Consider the following 22436-nt stretch of genomic DNA (forward strand, 5'->3'; position numbering starts at 1 on the left):
AAATTTACGGTCTGCAAATAAAAACATCCTAAAGATCCCAGGCCACAGAGAGGTTAGGCTGGCCTCAACTAGAGCCAGGGCTTTCTCGGCCGCGGCTCCAATCTGGTGGAACGCTCTGTCACAAGAGACTAGGGCCCTGCAGGACCTGACATCCTTCCGCAGGGCCTGCAAGACAGAGCTGTTCCACCAGGCCTTTGGTCAGGGCGCAGCCTGACCCCCTCCTCTGGCAATCTGCACAGAATTTTGCTTGATGGTTGCCATTAATTTGATTTTAATTTGATTTAATTAATTTTATAATGAATGTTTTTAGAATGTTGGACTATTTTGATTGTTGTTAGCCGCCCTGAGCCCAGCTTCAGCTGGGGAGGGCGGGATATAAATAAAATTTATTATTATTATTATTATTATTATTATTATTATTATTATTATTAGTAAAGTGAACAGCAGTCAACAATGACATTAAGAACCATCATCACTGTCATTATGAAATGAAGAGAGACTTTAAGGTTTGAGTACTCTTCTAGTCTTCTGTGAGCCCCAAGAACTCATCACTGCTAGAGTCAGAATTTATGAAGCTCAGTTGCTCACAATCACTGACATCACTTTCTTCGCTATCTTCATGTAAAATACCATCTTCGTTTCCATCCGAAGCATTGCTAATGCCACATTTTTCCTCTCAGTACTCTTCCTCCCCTCTCTCAGCGAACAGCCTGCCCGCTGCTCGCAAACATTCCCTTTACTTGAATTACAGTCAAGAAACAGCTGAGCAGAGCCTCTCAGTGGCAGGCTTGGGAGGCTTTCCTTCTCCCCACTTTTTTCTCCCCCTCCGCAAGCAGCATAGTCCCCTTTTCCAGCCTCCTCCTCTCCATCCCTTTCACCCAAACTCCTCAGGTGACGTCTGCAATTTCTCCCCTTCGCTCCTCCCTCTCCTTTGCCCTCTACCATGACTCTCCACTCACAGCAACCTATGGTACCTCCTCTCCCTTCACCCAGCTTCTTGGTCCCCCTCCTCTCCGTCCTCTTCCTCCCCTCTCTCAGCGAACAGCTTGCCCGCTGCTCCAAACCTTGAGGGGAAGGGCAGGCTGCTGGCAGAGCAGCACCCCCCACCCCCATTCAGCAGCCCAGGAGTGTGGGGCAGGCTGCCCACTGCTCCAAACCTTGAGGGGAAGGGCAGGCTGCTGGCAGAGCAGCACCCCCCACCCCCATTCAGCAGCCCAGGAGCGTGGGGCAGGCTGCCCACTGCTCCAAACCTTGAGGGGGAGGGCAGGCTGCTGGCAGAGCAGCACCCCCACCCCCATTCAGCAGCCCAGGAGCGCAGGGCATGGGCGCACATCCCTCCCACTGCTCCAAAGCTTCCTGGGGCTGCAGGGGGAAGCCGAGGCTGCCGGCAGAGGAGCGTGGCTCTCCCCACTGCCCCCATTCAGCAGCCCGAAACCGCCTGTTTCCTGTAGCCAAGCCTGCTTGGCTAATAGGTTTCGCCAGTCAGCATATTACAGTTGTCGTAGTCTCAGTGTTAACCTTCTAATTGCCCAGCTTCCTAATTCTTTAGAACCTTTCAACAACTTTCAAGGTGTCCTGGTCTTTACTTTTTGAAATATGGCAACCCTAGCATAGTCTACACTAGCAGGTCTTGATTTTTGTGTGGAAACTTAGTTTTTAAACAATTACAAAACAGCTTTGCTCTCTGCTTGGAGTTACAAACCATCGCTGTCCACTTTTGCACTTCCAATACAGCGCTCAGCAGGGACGCTGTGAGAACACACTGCACAAAAGTGTGTCACAGGCAACAAGGACTTTCTGTGTCTACCAGAAGCTTGTGCTATGTGACATACTTTAAACAGCCTTCACCAACTTGGGTCCTCCAGGTGCTTTGCACTGCTACTCCTTCAGCCCCAGGCAGCATGGACGGTGCTCTGAGGGCTGCTGTAGTAGAAAACATCTGGAGGGCCCTGGGCTGGCAAAGGCTGGTTTAAATCCCCCCTGTGGATAATTGTTCCTTATGGGAAGGGAGAGCCTGAGGCCCCTGCCCCTGCCCTCTGCTGCCTAGAAGGACTGTGAAGAGATGGGATAAGCTTACAGGGTACACTTTGTTCCCTCCTTCCTCCAAGCAGTTCTGGCCATGAAATTGTCAGGAGCTCGTCCTACACTCGAGTAGGACCCTGGCAGAAACACATGCCTGACTGGCATGTTCTCTCCCTCCTGGTCGTTCGTTCGGGAGCGTCAAAAGCTTTCTTCTGCCCAAGCATCACAGCGACCAATGCCAGCAGACACCAGCACACTTAGGGATCCGCAGAGCGTTCGCAGTTTGCGTAACAGACCCCAGCAACTCAGCATTTTGGCTAATCTACTTTATTTACATATAAACACACACGGAGCACTGCAACATTGCTCCCTCTCTCTCTAGCTTCAGACAGCAAAAAAGTGAAAGAACAAAGGACAATAGTCCCACTTCACGGAACACAGTAACACAAACATCCTGTCTCCGTCACTTCTCACTCTGTGGAGTCAAAACATAGACTGTCATGTGATAGACAAAAATCCCATGACTGCAATCATGGATTAGGAATTCTAACAAAAACTACTTAACAGACAGTTGTCCACTATTACAGTCATTTTCTGGCTTAGCCCCTGCTGTCGCTTTAAGCAGGGGGGATCAGGAAGATGTAATGTGACACAGACAGACACAGATGCAAAGCTGGATGCCAACAGGAGAGCATGTTATGTGTGTGACTTCATGTGTTTCCACAATGTGTGTATGCATACAGCTCTCCAGGTGTTTATTGTGAGATTGCTTTGAGATTTTTTAAAAAAGGAATATAAGGCATGAATCGGCCACCATCCTTGACAAATAGGAGAGTCCATCATGGTGCTGAAGGACACCATTTTGTTTCACACGTCCATGATGGGCCTTGCCTTGCCTACATTTCCATACACTCAGGGGGATTGGGATAATTATATGGGGCTGGGTGAAACCCATTTCTAAAACTCGTTGGACCCTTGCACTAAAATAGAGTTTAGTACACAAATGGAAGTTTAGGGAGACTCAAAACCCATACCAATCCTGTGTCTACCTTGTAACAGAATTTCAATGCAGGGGATTGCTTGCTTATCCATGCTCACTAATTTGGTTTCTGCCATGGTTGTCTTAGTTTGCTCTCCTAGCACGGTAGTAAAACTGCTAGCACATTTTTGCAAAGCTAAGCAGTGCCTGCTATGGTTTCAAATTGGATTTGGTACTGCAATCTTGAGATTCCTACATTACATGGGGTTGGACTAGATGACCCTAGGGTTCCCAACTCTACGAGTCTATGATTCCCAAGAGATTTCGTTGGAACACGCTCCGCTTCATCAGAGCGTGGAAGTGGACTGAAGTCCAAGGGACCTTATGATGGGTGCCGTCACAAGCCACTTCTTTCTTTTGCTACAACAAACTGACCCAGGGCTGTCCGTGAATTTGATAATTCAGTGAGTTTGTCTTCTCGGTTTCCTGAGCCCGGCGCTTCTCTCGGCAGTTCGGTTGCAACTGAGCCGTTTTCCCAAAGCTGTTCCTCTCGAGACGTTTCCGGACTACAACTCCCATCATTCTTGGCTATGACGTCCTGCCTAGCCGGGGCTTAAAGGAGACGCAGTCCTATCACGGCTCTATGGTTAGAGTCGCAAGCGGTCGCGCAGGAAGTGATGCATTACGTCAGCGCCAGCCGAGGTTGGATGTTCCTGGGCTGGAGAAGAGCCCTCGTGCGTCGCTGAGGAGGTTCCGAAGCAGCGACGATGGCGCCGGGTGGGCAAGCAGCGGGCGGCGGAAGCAGTTCCAGCGCGGTGACGCCCGAGGGGCTGCGGGGCTGGATCCGGGGCGCCTACCGCTTCGCCACAGACCGCAGTGACTTTCGCAGGTGGGAGGAGTATTGATACGAAGGAGCTTTAGTCTCCTTCCAGGGCGGTGGGTTGGGGAGGGAGGTGGCAGCCGAAGCAGGGAGAGCCGCCCCGGGCTGTGCGGTGTCTCGCTTGGCCTGCCGTGAAGCACGGGGGGCCTCGCGTACTGTGCGGATGTACAGGTCACTCCAAAGTTAATGCGCGGCTTGACGTTCACGGTTTTAAAAGGGCCTCGTGAGGGGTCCTGTAGTAGCTGACCAAGTGAAAAACAGATTAGATGTGTCTGAAGGGTTCCGACTCGCCTCAACACATCTCGTTTTCTGTTTCACAGCTTCGTCTCTTCAGGGTTTTTAATTTTTTAAAAACAACATTTTTTTTTGTTTTTTTCAAAATAAAGTGGAATACACCCCCCCCCATCTAACATCACCCCCTTCGCACCCTCAAAAAACATAGCATTTTCAGTGTTGAAAAGGCTTCCCCCAATAAAGAGGAACTAAGGAACAAACGAGCATGAAACAAAAAGCCAAAGCATCTCTTTAGGTTCTTCCCATACTAAATCTACTCCCAGGATCCCTTGCCCTTCTGCTTATCCTCATTTTTCCAGAAATTGCATTTGCAATTTTTCTCAGACAGCACTTTTTATGTCCTCTGGCTCTGCGAGTTTTGAATCCATTCTGAGCATAATTGAAGCAATTTAGCTTGAGAAATATTAGTATGTAGTACCCATAGGAAAACTCAACCCTGAGTTCTGGATTACACTAGCTAAATGCAGCCTCACCTCCAGAGAAACTTGTGTAGTGAGGAAGCACTTCTACTGCACTTTGGTTAAGGCAGGCAGTTTTGAATAGAACTGTTAGTAACATGGCTAGCCCTTCATGCTGCTATATATAGTGCAGTTCTGTGGATGTCTTGTCAGATGTCAGTCCCACTGAGTTCAGTGGAATGATTGCAGTAAGAATGTTATATATATCTATATCTGGTATTTGCGTCTCTAGGCCAGAAATCCAGCAGAATTGTGCATAAATTTTGATATTAGCTACCAGTTTTCAGACTCTTAACCCTACTTTGTATTTGTTTCAGGAACCTCATAGTTAACCTGGGTCTCTTTGCAGTGGGAGTTTGGGTAGCTAGAAACTTAACAGACATCGATTTGATGGCACCACAGCCTCCTGCATAGCAGAAACGGTGAGTAGCCAGGATTGTGGAAATAGTGCAGATTGTATATACCCTCTTAATTTGTCTCATCGCAATCAGATCAATAGTTAAGTGAAGGATTGAATAAATAGGACCCTGCTTTTCTGTGCAAACTCAGGCCTCATGAGGGTCACCCTTTCATTCTGGATGAAAGGAAAATATTTTCCTAATCCAGGCATAGGCAAACTCGACCCTCCAAATGTTTTGGGACTACAATTCCCATCATCCCTGACCACTGGTCCTGCTAGCTAGGGATCATGGGAGTTGTAGTCCCAAAACATCTGGAGGGCCGAGTTTGCCTATGCCTGTCGTAATCTAAAATTGGAGTGAGAACTTGCTACCTAAAGTTGAAAAACATCAGAAATGGAAGAGCTACAGGAAACTGTCATGAAAAGCTTCTTTATCCAAAAATCACATTCCTGTTCTAGAAGAGGGTTGAGGAGCCTTTTTGGCTCCACCCTATGGACCAGCTTTGACAGGTGGACAGGCAGGCCATGCCACATGATTGTCAGGTGGGTTGTCCCTCCCACATCAAAATCACTTGAACTCCCTGTGATCCCATCTGAGCATGATTGGGGGTGGGGGTGGCTGAGCGCTCTTTACAGGGATTTTCTCCTCCTCTTTTAAGTCAGTCCCTACTCTCCTGTACTCGGATGGGATTGTGGGGACTGAGTGCGAGAGCAAGAGCTGAGCACTCTTGCAGCACCCTGGGGTGATATTTAAAAAGGTGGCAGAAACTGCTGCAGAGTGCCTGATTGCTCTCTTAGGCCCAGTGATCAGCAGAATCAGCTCCTCTCCTGATGGGGGAGGGAGTGATCTTGCTTCCTGTTGAGGTTGGGCATACCCAAGAGCTTCCCGTAAGGAGTTGTCTGACAGGCCCATACTCAGCAGGATTGCTCTCCCTTTGCATTGGCTGATGTGTAGGGAGAGCTCTCCTTCATATTGGGTCCCCACTTTGTGCATTGCTTCAAAGGCTCTGGACAACCAGCAGTTTGTCAAGCCCTTTGGGAGCTTCACAAAGTGGCTTTGGGAAAGCCACCCTTACCCAATTGTCATCAAGGGTAGGGCATGTGGGTGGGGCGTGCACAAAATGTACTGGTGGGCCAAGCCCAACACACAGGGTGGAGGTCCCCCACTCTAGAATGTAATATTACCCCCAGAAAAGATCCAGAACAGGCATAGGCAAACTCTGGCCCTCCAGATGTTAGGGGCTACAATTCCCATCATCCCTAGCTAACATGACCAGTGGTCAGGGATGATGGGAATTGTAGTCCCAAACATCTGGACGGCTGGAGTTTGCCTATGCCTGATCTAGAACTTTCATAGTCTTGAAACTTGTGATTGCTATTATTTTAAGCATTCCGAACTTCATGGACATTTCCACAAATGTTTGTATTTCGATAGAGTTAATATGACATAGGGTTCCCTGTGTAATTTGCTTTAAACAATTCAAAGCATGATATTTTTAGTTACCTTTATAGTCAGTCATTTTCAAGCAAGGAGAATAAATTGAAATAAATTTCTATCAGATAATTTTGTAGCCAAGAGGTGGATGGCTGAAACTGTTGAATATGTTTAGACTTATGTTACATAAATTAGACTGACAGTTCCCAAACTATTCTGAAAACTTGTTGCACCTTAGGTTGAGCTATGAAAACACGGTTTATATTTCTCTAAGCTTTGTTTTATTTTATGTTTCACCTGCCTGAGTTTGTCTGGGGGGGAATATATTAAATACTTCCTAAGATTTTGTGTTTGTAAATTATTGTTAGTATTTGGATAACTTCTGTATCAACTTTTTTATTATCAAACTATGTTGCATCTTTCCTTAATATAAGTGGACGTGAGCTGTATCTGCCAAATTTCCCTGCAAGGTGTGATTTCTTGGAAGACCAAGTGCACAGAGTTTTCATTTTTTTACCCATACAGTTCCAGTTCAAACTTAGCATGTTGTGATTAGATATGGAATTGTTAAAGCAAATTTGGGTGTTTATGTTGCCTTTGGATACAGAGGATGATGATCACAGTGAGAATAGACCTACTGAAATAAATGAACTTAAGTCCCTTGATTTGATAGGCCTATTTTCAGTATGCTTTAGACTGGTATCACTCTTCAGATTTGTTTTATGTTCCTTCTGCCACATAGCTAGTTTGAAATGACAGCTGTGTTGCACAAAGTATTAATAGTTTATGGGGCCCTGTCCACTTATTGGAAAAGCTGTATGTTGTTCACTTGTGTAGTAGCCTATCATCTTAGACGGCCATCTTTTCCTTACAGATGTGAATGAAGTAGATCTGCATGAAGTCTGAGTTTCCCTCTTGCTTTGTGACCAAATGAATTGATTCATCACTGAGTTGATTAACATGGGATGTTATCTGCAATGCAGCTTCTATTGAAGCAATTGGAGGCATCAGCATCGTGAGTGAAGGACTAGAGAAAACACCGAGGCAACAATTTACCTGTACCTTTTTATCATGTTCACTTCAGTCGCTTGGGAGCACTATTGAGTCCAATTAATGTTGTACCTTCTGTTCTATTTTTGCCAGAAAATATAAGTTCTTTTGCAGATGGAATCAACTTATGTACCAAGAGTTTAACAGATTCTGAAGTGTGAAATAAAGACATGCCAATGCATTGGGCTTTTTCATTTTAATAGGAAATTTCAGCTTACAAAAACAAGGTAAAAAGAGTAAAGATTTACAAAAATCATAAAAACATGATTCATATTTCACACTTAAAGAAGTAACAAGCCCCAGTCCTGTGTTTTTAAGTAGGACATGTTAACTATTCAAAGGGAAAATACATTTTTAAAAGGCCAAGGTGACCCTTTACTTATGAACAGTTTTCAGCCAGCATAAAGAGTTGTGTGGTATTGTAATTATGATGGTCTATTGTATGTGGAAAAGGAACTGTTTGGTGTTGCATAGCATTTTGGTGTCTTGGACTGCTCTATAATGCCTCTGAGGTTACGGGAAACCACTTGTTAATTTTTTTTTTAATCATATGGGCTGGAACGCTGTTGGTCTTGTAGAAGAATGTCATCATCATTACAATGTGTCTCTTTAAAGTTCCCTTTAACAATAGATTTGTGTTTGTTCATTAGAGCCACCCATTCCTCCTTCCCATATGGAGATAAAAGGTAGTTGAATCCTAAGGAGTTAATGAGACTTCAGTTGCCACCAAGGGGGAATGAAATCATTGGCCCTGTGGGGATGGTGTCTGCCCAAGTCCTATGACACATATTCTTGAGTAGAAAGAACATATTATTCAGTATATTTAGCAAAAATTCCAACTTACAGTTTTGTACCTGTTTATAACACACCTCTTGATCCTTTTTATTTATAAACTATTAAACCCAGTTCAATACAAAATGTAAAAGATGAGTAGCTGTGTTTCAGTAACATTTATGCAGTGAGTGGGTAAAATCAGTTGCTCATATATCGATCTGTCCTCCATCACTACGTACCTCCAACCCCTTTGGAGCTGAGGCAGTCTTAACCATTGCCTGAGCCCGGCTAAGTGATCAACACCAAACAATCAGTAGCTACAAGTATAACTGCAGTCAGCATTGCCTTAAAGTTCCCCTGCAAATTACTAGTAGCCATAAATCTGCATTTAAGACAAAACTCTATACTTTTTTTACTATACCTTAAATTTCTGCTAAAATAATGTAATCAGAAGTGTATAGCTTTGGGGAGCTGTGGCAAATTTAAGTACCTATGTAAAGAACTTTTGTGAAATAGAGATTATACTACTGTAAGGAGATCTGATTTTGTGCATGTTAAAATTCTGAAATCTAATCAAGAATTTTCAGAACACTTGTTTTAAAAACATTTTGTGGTGACCATTTTTAAAAGTAGTGGCAGAAATTTGTTCTCGTTTTCTGGCTAGACTTACACACTCATCTTCAGTGGAACTTGTTTCTGTGTACATGTGATTCGGTTTACATTTTGAGGTGCAACCAGTGCCCACTGTGCACTGCATTTGTTATAAGTGAACTTAAGCATAGCAGAGTTTCTTTTAATTCAAGATTTAGTTATAGTAATCTACTTTTGCCTTTGAAAGCTGGACCAAGCAAAAACGCCTAAAATTATGCAATTCGGTAACATAAAATTTCTTTGCCAAATATGCTGTAGTCAACCATGAGGCCTATACATGCTTCTGGTCAAGACCATCTCTGCCACTGGTGGTTAAATAAGAGGCTGACAGTACTGACTGATGGGGAATGGGACCAGATGCCCTTACCAGTGGGTGGTGGAGGCTGCTAGCTCAGTGCTGTGTGCCTGCACAGTGCTGATCTCCAGCTCACATGCCCTCTGCTGCCAAGGTTGTCAAGTCCCTTCCCCCCAGTGGACATGATACACCATACATTACATCACACATCTATGATATCAGAAACTGTCAATGGGATCTAAAAGCCTTTTCAAGTTTTGCAAGTTTGATTACAAGATGGTGCTTTCCTTGAATATTGAACAGCTTGCAAGCTCTGTGTTTAGTTCTAAGCATTAATTTTTTCCTAAGTCTTGTTTCATTGACACTGTTTGGAGTATTAGTTATTTTGGATTGAATGAAGTCAAAAGAAAATAGAAGCTGAAAGACACACAAAGGTGCTTGGTTGCAACCGTAAAGATGAGAATTGAACATTGAAAGCTGAGGCTTTCACACCTGTTTTGTGCAGTAGCGAACAGGACACCTAACTATATAGGCAGTGGGAGGATGGATACAAGGTGTGTGTGTGTGTGTGTGTGTGTGTGTGTGTGTGTGAAATGGGAAGGTGAGGCTACTTCCACTCTTTATCAGTGCACTTAAAACATGGCAATCCTAGCTTGATTTTAAATTCAGTTGATGCTACTTGTATACGGCCAATATTTTCTATGAAAAGAAAGCATAATTTTTCTGCAATCCAATGTACAGTATCATCATTGCTATGTTTAGCATTTCTCTTTTTCTGACATCCACATGACCTGAACTGAATTTGGAGGCCACACTTATGCTTACACCTAAATAGTTCCAGTGCATTCTGCACTGTAAGTCTGTCAGACTTAGGCTGATTGAAGATGTGCTTGACAATGCAGCAGTGACCATATGCCTTTATCTTACTTGAGGTGCTGTATTTAAGGATAACGGATATTGCTAGTTAAACTAGATGCTAGGCATGATATCATGAAACAATGTTCACTGGATTCTATTAAGCACCTTTACATATAGATGTTTAGCTTCAAGCACTCATACGTATCATATACTATCTGTATAAAGATAGGACTGTTTGTCCTCCCAGGAACTGGAAATGGAAAGAAGCAGTACCATGGTAGAAGAGAACGGATGTCTTTGCAAGGCACCAGTCAGCAATTTCATAGCCTTTTCCAAACTGCTTTGTCAACAGATTGCTCCAGGCATTCTTAACCTTTCACACCAAAATTATGACGTACTTGCTTCAAGAGGAATAATCCTAATTTGAAAAAACTTTTTACTGACAAAGATTTAACACAAAAACCAAAATTATGATCTACTTTTGAGCAAATCATTTGCATTATTAGAAATACAGTCTTTAGACACATACAGTAAAATACATCAAGTTGCTGGTAGGAACCATTTTTCCCATTCACATACAGATATGAAATGTAAAAAAGCCAATACTACTAAAGTATTGTAAAGACACAAATTTGGGAGGGGGAGAAAATTAAACTTGTGTCCCATGCAAAATGTAATTAGATACAAGGCACCAATTTTTTATCTTAAAAAAATTGTTCACAAAGCTTTATCGGTAGGCAAAACTAATCCCACAACTTTCACCCCATTCATACAAATTTTCAGTCAGCAATACTGTTTAAATGTGGCTGCAGTTTGTGTTGGGGATAATTTGCTGACATTCAAAACTCATTTTCTCCTATCACACATACCTGGCACACAAAGCATATTAGTAAAATGGATCTTTACAATCAGAAAGAGACAACATGTATGTTTTTAAAGTTCTCCTTGTGAGTCCATAGGACACATTTAACACCAATTTTTTTTGTAAGGTTTAACTGATAGGCGTGTTATAGTTTCCCTGAAGTGCACGCACACACCTAGGGCAATATCTAATGCTTGTCATACCTGGAGAAGACCCACTGCTCCAAGGATGACTTGCCACTGGATATCACCTCTATAGTTCAAAAGCAAAGAAAAATAAGCATCTGCACAGTTCAACTGCAGTATAACAGTGAGTCGTTTGCTAGGATACTCTTCAAATCAACTTGTTTGCTTTGTAAAGTTAGGACTATTTCCCCAGTGCCTGTAGGAAACTTCTGATATAAAAGGATTCCATTAATATTTCCCCCTTTCTGCACAAATTTAAAGAACAAGTTAGTTGGTTGAAATTTTATATTTAAAATATGAAGGAACAAGTGAATAAATCGGCCTCTGTCCTCTGCCTTTATTTTGGGGTTGCAGAGATACAAGGGGGAACCCATTGTTATACTTAATATGGACCTGTCACTGAAAATAGCAATCCCTTGTGGAGTATTTTCCCATACCCCTCAGTAACATTTAGGCACACCCATCCTCATGACATCATTGTACGTCCCCGTCCCCGCATTGCTGGGCCAAGGAAACTGTGCTGTCACACCATAGGTTGTGTGCCGAAATGTAGTGATAGGGGGAATATTTGACCTGGGGACACCATTTTTGTCAAGGGCAATGTCTAAATCTGCCTTCAGTGAGAGGAAGTGGGCAGTAAATCAAGTGGTCCAAATTTGATGAAGACCATTAGTTCCTATTTCAAAGCCTTTTAGTTCAGATCACTGCCTGCTTGCACTTCCACAGACTTCTAAGACCCAGAAATCTTACATCAAGCTAATAAAACCCTTAGCTAGCCTAATAAAGACTCATTTTCAAAACTTGATGTACTGAATTGCTCCATTATTCTTAATTTTTTTTGTAGCTAGTTTTAGCTATAGACACACAACTAGTTTTGCTCTGTTGATAACGGGAACACTTGTTATACCCAACTTATTCCTGTATGTATACTCTTATAGCCGGATCCTAAACATGTTTACTCAGAAATAAGTCTCACTGCTCACTGAGTTAAATGGGCTTGCTTCCTAACAGGCATGTTTAGGAACATAAATGTTAAAGTAAATTGAATGATTTCCATGGGTTAGCAAATGTGGATGTGCTTTTGGTCATATCCTACAAGTACACGGTGGCTCTTGGGAGAAGCGAAGCACCTTTCAGTGCTAAAAGTTTTTCAGGGTTTAACACATATGCAGCAAAGGAGCTGAATGCTAGGAAAATTAACACGGGAAGGTTAACTGATTGGTTATTCTGTTAGGCTTCTTTGTAATGGTAAGATATGGAACTATCAAGAATGCCAATTGTTATCACATTTTCTGTCAACCAGGACACTTTAAAACAGTGTACAGCTTAGCAAGAGCACTGCTAGCAGTGGACAGATATAAAAGAAACAGCATAAAAAATGCTATACGCTATCGCTTCCAAATAAAAGCTAATTATTACAGAAACCTCACAGTGTTGGATACAGCAAGCACAATTCAAAAGCACAGTTCCTTCTTTCCCTATCCAGGTAACTTTCAATTGCACTCATTTCCACATCTCGTGCCACCCCATTAATCACATGAGAGGCAAGTACTGTCCAAATCTGCTTAGGAAACACAAAGCATTCATGGTACCCATACGACCCTCCCAACTACACTATGCATCTAATTTAGGCGTCAGCTGGACCTACTCAAAAACTTAAAAGATGTTTGAAATACCCAGTCAAAAGATGAGTATTAACAGTAGGCTTGCCAGCTCCGCCATCAAACTCTAGCTACACCTTTAACAGCAGCTTGATGTGGAGGCAACAGTAGGTGATAGTGTGTATCTTCATGCTGTGAAAAGCTCCACATCTATTGTCTGCACATCAAGTTGCTACTAATGGTCAGTTTAGGCTGTGGTCTGTTGGCAGCCATACTACTGAGAAATCTGGTTTCATAGCTGCATTCAGTAGTGGGTGTTGCAGGTGGGGTTGCATTGCTTTCCTGGCTCCCAAATACAGCAGTGCTGTCACGTACTGGGAGGGGAAGCGGCAAGGCAGTGGGGAGCTCAGCACTGTGCACAGGAGCCCTGTTGCCATGCCCTGTTGTTTTGCTGCCTCCTCGTGGTAAATGGCAGCAATGCAGTCTTTGGAAGCCAGAATAGCAATGCAGCCCCATCTGCTACTGCAGTTCTGCAACATGATTTGTAGGGATTCAGCTTTCTATATTTAAAAACACTGTTGTGTCTGCTTTCAATACAACGAGTATGAGCTGAGCTTCATTAACTGATTTTCTTACTAACTTTCTGGAGTATCAGACATGCTGATCCAGTACACCTGAACTTTTTACTACCAGTCCAAACAGCAGACCAATGTCTACTGGAATCAGTGTGTGCTGCACAGTCCCAAATCATGGCTGTGTGTAACAAACCCCTGCTACTTTCTCCCTACTTCCAATGCAAGAAGGGGTAAATGCTTAGATTTTTGTCATTTTAGTAAACTTGCCATTTACTAATATCAGGAGGCTATCAATGGACTTGGAAAGATGGGTTCACAGTAGCCACAGAAAGCAAGAAAGCACTTGAGAAAAACTTGTGCACACCAGACACCTGTCAATCTTTTTGAGATCCATTTCCCCCAGAAATTTCTAATTTACATTGAAAGCTAAATCCTATACTGAGCAGAAGCTCCTGTGGCAAGACTATCTTCAGGAATTTTGAAAAGACCTGTGCTCTTCTCCAGAATTGTTTACTGAAATGCATGTGTTCTGCTCTAACAGAGGAACCCTGTAGCAGATAAACACTGATATTTGATCATTACAATTGCAGGATTAGATTTCTCAAATTTTGTGAAGCTCAGCATCCATATCAGAGTCAAACTTCACCTGATTTACAATGATGCTGCACTGATTTCTGTCACAATTTAACTGGCCTATTTCTTATGAGCAATTAGGGGTATGATTTCTTGATACAACTGGTGGCAAAAAAGAGCCCCGAAAGCCTAGTTACAAACCCAAGGAAAGTTATCTTTATCTTTGTTAATACACAATTGTGGGATTTTTATGCTATGGTATCAATATTTCCAAGTTCCAAAGCAACAAGTTGTTTGTTTAGCCACACAGAGTCCTGTCCTTTCTACAGAGATGAAACAGTGGTAATAATTAAGGTCAGCAAGAGCTCTTAATGGTAATTCAACATAGGGTAGCATACTAATGAATTGTTACATCTTGTTCATGTGCATGTGACTAAGCATACTGTGATGACAAACACTCACAGTTTGGAGCTAGTTTTCTGGGGGTTAGAGAAGAGAATGAGGATGGATACCCTTCCTATTGCCCCAAAAAAATGCTACGAAAGGGAGGATGTTGACAAAATTCAGGACACTATTAGGATAAAGAGGATAAAGCCTCTTCTTGCTTTATCTGTATGATGGCTGCTACTTCCCTCTCCGTTCTTCTTTGCATCTGAAAAGTTGCTATGCACTTAGGGCAAGAGTTGATATGTTCCAATAGCAGCAGAAGAAAAAGAAAATGAGCAATTAGGACAGGAAATCTAATCCTCAACTGTGAAACTGGGTGGAGTCACGTGACCAATTCATATGGTGACCATCATGTTATAGCCAATACATAAGGAAAGCCCCAAAAGCCAAGGCCAACCCAGAACAACTGCAATCATTACAGAGGAAAATGTAGACTGTAAATTCAGTCTAAGTTTTTGTCTTATTAGAAGATGCGGAAAATAGAGGGGAAGAAAAATAGTTTCTCTAATTTTTAGTACATACTCAAAATATGTGACATATTCAGCGTTCTGTATAATTTCAGCTTTTGTTCATTCCAAGAAACTGGAATGACTTCAGGGGACAAAAGATGAAATGCCCATTACAAAAATAATAAACAAGGGTTGATGAACACATTTTCCTAGTGTAAAAGATCTTAGCATGTGTTTTAGTATAGTACAACACCATCTACCCAAATTACGCTGGGTTAGAAAGATGGATGGTGACTATATTATACACTGTATAATATATAAATAACTGGCTACGTTATTTACACCAAGAGGTGCAACAACAGTTCACCACATCAAGAGATCAAGGATTAAGTCAGCTGTGTTGATTCATTCTTTTTCTGGAGGAATTATATTTATGGTCAGTTTGATGGCTTTATATCCTGGTTGTACACAGAAATTTGAATGCACCTACTTTTCCTTGCCATAATGATTTCTCTTTGAAAGAAGATAAATAGTCCTAGACATTGGAGGCTGTTACTCTTTGTTTTGTTTAGAGGACGAAGGGTTTTACAAATACATCTGTCCTTAAAAAAAATAGATGTTCTGCTACAATCTCATAGAACAGTTGCACATAGTAGGAGGCCCACTTTTCCAGACTGTGGATCCAAATAATTCCTGCAGCAGTATTTGTTCCCGCCAAGATGAGTGAACTCCAAAAGGCTTTTAAAAAAATAAAATAAAAATAAGCCAGTTGATGCTTCCTTTCAGGGGAGTGTCAGTCTTCTATCTTTATCATTGTGTTTGGACGGCACCTGAGCTTGAAGTTGTGTTTCTGAGATACTTGCTTTGCCCTGCACGGTTCTTTGAGTATAAAAAAGAATGTAGGCCTGGGTTTTGCATACCTCCTCCACACTACATACATTCAGTTTGGAGTCATTGCAGTGGACCCAAAACCCTAAAAAGGAGAGGAAACACAATTTATTAATGGCAGGGATTTATCCTGACAAATAATTTTTTTTGAACTGGTCCATAGACAGATGACCCCTTGAGCTTCTGTAGCACTTCTACAGAAGCTACAGAGAGAACCACAATATAATGTGCCCAAGGGGACATTTGTATTGAACAGCAGCCCCATGTGCTCAAAAGCAAGCCATTTTTGAAACTCAAGGGGACTTTCCAAAGCAGTTTTTGACATACTATGGTTCTGCTGCTGTTCAAGGAATACAAGTCAACAATTCTAATAAGCAATCCCAAACATATGGCTGCTCCTAAAAGGGGCTTTCTGGGTCTCAGCCAAATATACTGCTATGTTATCTAAGCTTCCCCATTTTATAGTGTTATCCTGGATAACATTCAAGAAAAGATAATTGTAATTCTGCTTTTCTCCAGATGGCTGGGGAAATATGCTGTACAGTATTAACATTTTGAAGGGAGATGCAAGACAATAAGGAAGTGTGGATGTTCTCCATTCAGTGTGAATTTATCATCTGAACAAGTCTGCTTATAGTTTGGAGAAAGAGAAATAGCAATTCACTGAGCAAGCAAAATAGTTTAATTCAATGTGGATATTAAGTAAAAGAAAAATAGAATATGACTTTTCTTTTTCAGAGCAAGAGCAAGCAATATAATCTATTCTGAATGACCACAAGCAAGAAGAAAAGCAGTTTAATTCCTAGTGTTACCAGCAGATATACTACTAGCTGTATACTGTGGAAACAGCTATAATATTGCAGGAAACAAATACATTTTTAATAAGTGGTAATTCTACAAGATGCAATCAGTTAAAAAAGTTCTCCCTATAACAAGGCACACGCACCTCCCTCTGTGTTGTAGCAATATGCCGTGTAATGTCCTGAGCCAAACCCTTTCCCGTGATGCATCACCACAGCCGAGAGGTCATAGACAAAGGTCTCTTTGTCAAGAGAAGAGAGAGTGTCCCTGCAGCAGTAAGGTTCCATGTTTAATACCTGGTCAAAGAGGACATGGACCCCAATCTTCTCACGGTGATTACGCCCAGACCACCTGCAATACAAAGGCATGCAATCAAAAGGGCTTTTTTTAAAAAAAGGCAGGGGCGCTGACAGCTGTAGCAAAGCTATAACAAGATTTCAAAGAATTATGATATTCTGGATAGTGTACTTAATGAAAAAATTCAACTGAATGGTCCTAATTTACTGCACTTAATATAGTCTGTTTTACAATATGAAATACAGGCCTTTCTACATGCTTTTGTAAAACATATTTCTTCAACAATATTATTCCATGCAATACATTTTGAAAACTGTTCTGCTTTTATTTTCAAACTACTTTTATTATTTTCTGAAACTGATGATCAATAAACCATTATTTAGCAAAGGACTATCATCAGGCTTAGTAGTAATTCAAAGTAGCTTCCTAGGTCATTAGCAATTACATTTTAGTAAACTCAAAAATAATTACATTACCAATTAGAAATAAAAATACATCTCCAAGTTGGGAAGAATATTTTCTGCCTTCTTGCTTTCTTAGAAATGTAAGATGGGTAAGTCAATACTATTTAGTGGATGTAAGTTGGCCCAATAAAAGAACTCCCATTCTTAGGCATAAATATTACAAAAGGGTTTTTCCTGCTAAAAGACAGGCATGTTATACTGCTCAGTTTAATTAAAGAATCTTGTTCTGAGGTTTTAAATATCTGCAAAAAATGGATACAAAGAACAAAACACACTTTGTGAAAAATCTCAACCCCGGAGGTGGCCAAAATAGAGATCCTCTTTAACATAAAATTAAGCAGAATTGTACAATTATTTACAATCACAACCTGCTATGGGATACCTAATAACAGTGAATAGTGATGACATTTAAAACAAGCTAATATTGGATTCAGAATTCTCATTTTTAGGTGGAAAGGATAAGCTTACTCATTTGGTTACAATTTCACCTGTTTAACAGATGTCAGCATCAGATATGTTAGAGGAAGCTCTACAGTTACAACACACAAGCCTGTTTGATTATGCTTTCATTATAACATATTGCGGCTGCAAACCCATGAACTGCAGCAGTTGTGTTGTCACTTCTTTCCACAGATCTGTCTATTCAAACTTACTCCACTGGTGCTCCTATGGTAGTCAAAAGGCTGAGTCAATTCCTCCCACATCTACCCTCCAGGGAGGACATCAGCAGCCTTTAATGCCACTTCGAAAGACAAATCTCTTCACTGCCCTGCAGATTCATGACTACAGTACTTGGAAGAATTCCAACTTGCAATAACTTGAATCCATTTACAATATCGGAAGAACAATCAACAGGAGTTCAAGCATAGCGCTTGGAAAGAAGCAGGGATGTGAATTCAGAGGCACAAATGCACATTGCAATACAGTGGATAATATTGTGCTAGAACGGTTCTAAAACAAACAAGGAGCCTCTTACTGTGTGCATCGGATCTTTTTTACAAATGGGTGCTTCATCTGTGCTCTGTTCTGACAGAGAATCAAAAAGGGACATGAAACATTCTTACATTTCTCTTCAAAAGTAAAAGGTATGTAAGGGTGCCATTTAATAAAACGTCCAGTAGTAATATAAAAATTATATCCACACCATTGCTTCAGATACAAAGGCGATCCTTTATTCCCCCGCCCACCTCCAATTCACCTGAATCGTTTAAGGTGCAGCCGGAGGACCTGAGGTAGTCTGTAGATCATTAACTGCTTTTTAGCTTCACTTAGAATAAGAGGTTTGGGAGAAGATTTCCGCCGTTTGCCTACGTAACAATTAAGAAAGGACAAAACAGAGGGCAAGTTACAGCTTTCTGTCTTTGAACGAGAAAATTACCAAGAGCAACTCTTCTACCTTTCCACTTTCAACAGCCGGAAACTAACAATAAAGCTGCAAAGTGTGAATGCTATGGGAACTTCTGCTCACGTCTCTCTCAGCAACTCTATCAGTATGTGAAGTTTGAACCACATGAATTTGCTGGAAATTTGAAACATGCTTTATTTCCTCTTCCAAGTCATTTTTCAATCATCTGTTTATGGTTTCATGCTGCTTATCTGAAAATTATTTTCAGCACAATGGTAAGCACTTTTACTTAGATCCAAGTCCCATGAAGTTCTATAGGATAAATTCCCTTGCTTAATGACAACGTCTGCAGAGGAGAGAGACTGATGGAGCCACCAGCTTAGGAATGATGAAGACATTTTTTCAAACTAGTATTTTAAAGTAAACTCTACTAAAACATACACACACATCACATAGCACCAGAACAATTCCTGAGAAGATTAGTAGGTTAATGGTTAGTAATTTCTACAGTTAGTAATTTTTAGTAATTGAATTACATTTCAGAGTAATTCAAAGCTTCTAAAAACACAACTATGTAAATACACTTTGCACATTGTCGATTCAGATGCAAACAGCAAACCATGGTTTGATTAAACCAGGAAATTACTCATTCAGATGAGTGTGTAAGAGGAGGAGTATGTGCAAACGCAGGACTAATCATACAAACAATGGTTTGGAGGACTGGAAGTATTACTTCTAAACCTACACTTAAGTCTTTTAAGATGCCAGAAGACTCTTTGTTTATATCTCAAGAATAAACATATGTCATAGAAGTCTTTTCCACAGCTGCCCACTCCACTGTGATACTAATCCCTAGAAAACCTTTTAAAAATAAATGACAAATACTCACCTGAACCTATTTTGATATAGGAAGTCTGAATAAAAACCATTTCCAGCCATACATTATGGCTGACATCTATAGTTTCTCCTTGATCATTTATGATTTATATCCTATTCTAAAAGTCATAGTTCCCTTATTAATTATCTCAAATAGTATCCCAAGATTTTATCTATGCAACCTCAATACACACTATTTTTGAGAATACATGGCAACTTTGAATAATTATCAAGAAGGAAACAAAGGAGGAAGGCTAACATATCTTGAATTTGGCAAAGTGTGCTTGGCCAAAAATTATAGTTATGTATCCCAATCCTAGGACAGCAATCCACAAATAAAATTGGAGATAATATGCAAGCACGGGTGTATTAACGTGTTTCCAAGGTACTATCGTACTGACAAATTCAAAACAAAGCTTCAAATGCAAGAAATCCTCAGTGTCAATGTTTAAATACAGGCCATTCTGTGTCTTCATGAATACACAGAAAAGAACACATGAAAATGTGTGTAGCTGAACGCTTGAGGAAGGCTACAACAGTGAAGTATGGCGTTTCCTGTAGTGAATAACTCTTTACCTCAGTCTCTCAAATTCTATTCCCGTTTTTAATAGCATCCTGAAACAAAACAAAAAACCAACCCAATTTCTGCCAAAACCAACCCAAGCAACTTTTAATCTGCAATTGAAACTTCCTTAAACCAGACAGACAGAATCCTGTCACCTGTGCCAGAAGCTGTCACCAGGAAGGGTGGGAGGGAAGAGTTCTCTCCAATACAGAAAGAATGGAATGGCTCTGTAAGTTCATCAGATCAATTGGGTATGCAAACTTACCCAATTTCTATAATTAATTTCAATTGTTGAACCCTGTTTTATTGTTATCAGTTTCTTTTAAAAAGCAAACAACACAGTTCCAGCCTGCCTGCATTATCACCATAAACATGCATAACATTAGCACTGGATGATGGAATCACTGTAGTTGTTATTCTTCTGGAGACATTACTGCTTTTCCTCAATGAGCTTTCCTTTCTGTTTTTCAGAACATAAAAGATCCTAAAAAGAGCAGGTTCTTCCTACTCCCGTGTCTCTACCCTATTCGGTTAGGAGAACTTCTCTGTTTTAGCAATCTGGCAAATAATAATAATAATAATAATAATAATAATAATAATAATATAGGACTTCTTCCCATTACTTTCAGTAACATTTCAGTATAGTTCTAAGTGGAGTAAAACCCTTTTACCTTCTGTGATGTTCAACATCAATATCGCTGATGGCACTATAAAGCATTATTTATTATTAACAACTTTTTACAGTTTTCGGAACTGTTGAATGGAAGGTCAAGAATCGTGGAAGCACCTGTTATAGTGTCACCAGGTACAATGGAAAATTAAATCTGTAAGTAACACAACCGTCTTTCACTTACTGTTGCACTGGTCACATGCATAAATCCTTCCTTCCAAAGCTTCTGTTTCTGTGAATTTGGCCAACATTTCAGTCAGCATGCACTCCGTCTGATTAACAGGCACAATCCCTTTGTTGATGGAGTGATACCGCTCAGGAAATTCCAGGGAAAGATCCCAGAAAGGTTCCACAGTATTAGATTTATAGTTACATGTTATACAGGTGACCTAGCAAGAAAAGGTTTATTTATTAAGACATACATTTATACAGATACCATCTCATAAGACACTGTGAGGCCAGTGAGTGAGGCTTAGCAGCCAAGAAAATATGGCTTATTCTGTGCTCTAAGTAAGTCTGTAACAATCTGTAAGAGAGAGGTTGTGCTTGGAAATTCCCAGATACGGACAGAGAGGCATCTTCAGAATAATTTCTATTGTTTGATCATACTGCCTTTGTACAACTCTCTAGTCTAAGAATGAATTCAGTCCTACTGAAATCTATGGCTACTATGACTTCAGTTCTGTTAAAATGAAGTTCTTAATAGGCCTGAATTGTTTGCTCAAATTAAAACTTTTCATTCAAAATTTATATATTAAAAAAATTCAACTCCATTAAGTAATTCCTCTAACTTGATTTATTGATAAATGCCCATATCTATTTAATTTTCTTCATCACTATAATGAGTTGCAGAATATAGTTCTTCAGTTTATTGGTATGTTCAAGAGGATTTTGTTACATGATACCAATATTGCTGTTTAGTGGGTAATAGGTTTGTTTTTGTTAATTGCTTCACCAAGAAGAAATAATGTATTTTACCCAGTTTGCTAGACCAAACCTGTGAAAAGATGCATACTGCAACATAGCTCCAATTTATACCTAAAGCCAATGGCATTATATGCACTGATTTCCTCCCTGACTTCCAGTTGTAATGAAAGCAAAGTTTGTTAATCAGGATGTAATGACATGAACCAGAAAGTGGGGTGGGGTGGGGTCAGAGCTTGTGAGGAAAGGAATCTTGAATGTCCAAGATTCACTCATGTAATGTCAAGCCACCACAGCATGGTGTTACATGAGAACTGCCTATAATGTCTACTTAGAGCAAGCATTCCCAACCTGTGGCCCTCCAGATGTTTTGGCCTACAACTCCCACGATCCCTAGCTAACAGGACCAGTGGTCAGGGATGATGGGAATTGTAGTCCAAAACATCTGGAGGGCCGAAGGTTGGGGATGCCTGACTTAAGAGTGTTATATACCTGGGAGCTTCTGAATGACGAACATAATAGTATGATACTTTGCAAAAATGAAAACAAAAACGGGAGTGGAGGAGAAAACTTTGCCTCATTCTCCCAAAAGATTCTGATGGGTTAACAATGTAGTTTGCAAAAGCTAAGTGGAAACAGCCAAAAGCACCTAACTAGGAGGAGAGAAAAAATAGTGCCACAGTCATGCTTTGCAAAAAAACAACAACAAAACCCTACACCCATTATATAAACAAAGCCTATCTATCCCCAGCCATATTTGGAATAGTAAGTATAAACTATAGCAAAGACTCTAACATTGTTCTGTTAGCAGCATGAGT

The 22436-nt window shown here is 40.8% G+C and overlaps 2 protein-coding genes across 7 annotated transcripts in view; one reads left to right on the plus strand and one right to left on the minus strand.

Moving 5' to 3' along the window:
• Positions 1-3679: 3679 nt before the first annotated feature.
• TOMM6 (translocase of outer mitochondrial membrane 6) lies at positions 3680-7697 on the plus strand. Its single transcript, XM_028734155.2, has 3 exons — positions 3680-3890; positions 4951-5055; positions 7343-7697. The coding sequence occupies exons 1-2, from the start codon at positions 3769-3771 to the stop codon at positions 5045-5047; spliced, it is 219 nt and encodes a 72-aa protein (XP_028589988.1). The 5' UTR covers positions 3680-3768; the 3' UTR covers positions 5048-5055; positions 7343-7697.
• A 1022-nt stretch (positions 7698-8719) lies between these two features.
• USP49 (ubiquitin specific peptidase 49) overlaps positions 8720-22436 on the minus strand; it is a 52165-nt gene continuing 38448 nt past the window's right edge. For 5 of the 6 annotated variants that reach the window (XM_028734149.2, XM_028734150.2, XM_028734148.2 and 2 more), the window contains 4 exons: positions 20879-21083; positions 18437-18545; positions 16623-16828; positions 8720-15761 (listed from right to left, as the gene is read on the minus strand). In XM_028734149.2, coding sequence (XP_028589982.1) covers positions 15571-15761; positions 16623-16828; positions 18437-18545; positions 20879-21083 — 711 coding nt within the window. In that variant the 3' untranslated portion in view covers positions 8720-15570. The remainder of the gene's footprint in view (positions 15762-16622; positions 16829-18436; positions 18546-20878; positions 21084-22436) is intronic. The other variant, XM_028734154.2, reaches the window with a different exon arrangement.

This window comes from Podarcis muralis, chromosome 5 (assembly GCF_964188315.1).
Source record: "Podarcis muralis chromosome 5, rPodMur119.hap1.1, whole genome shotgun sequence".
NCBI lineage: Eukaryota > Metazoa > Chordata > Lepidosauria > Squamata > Lacertidae > Podarcis > Podarcis muralis.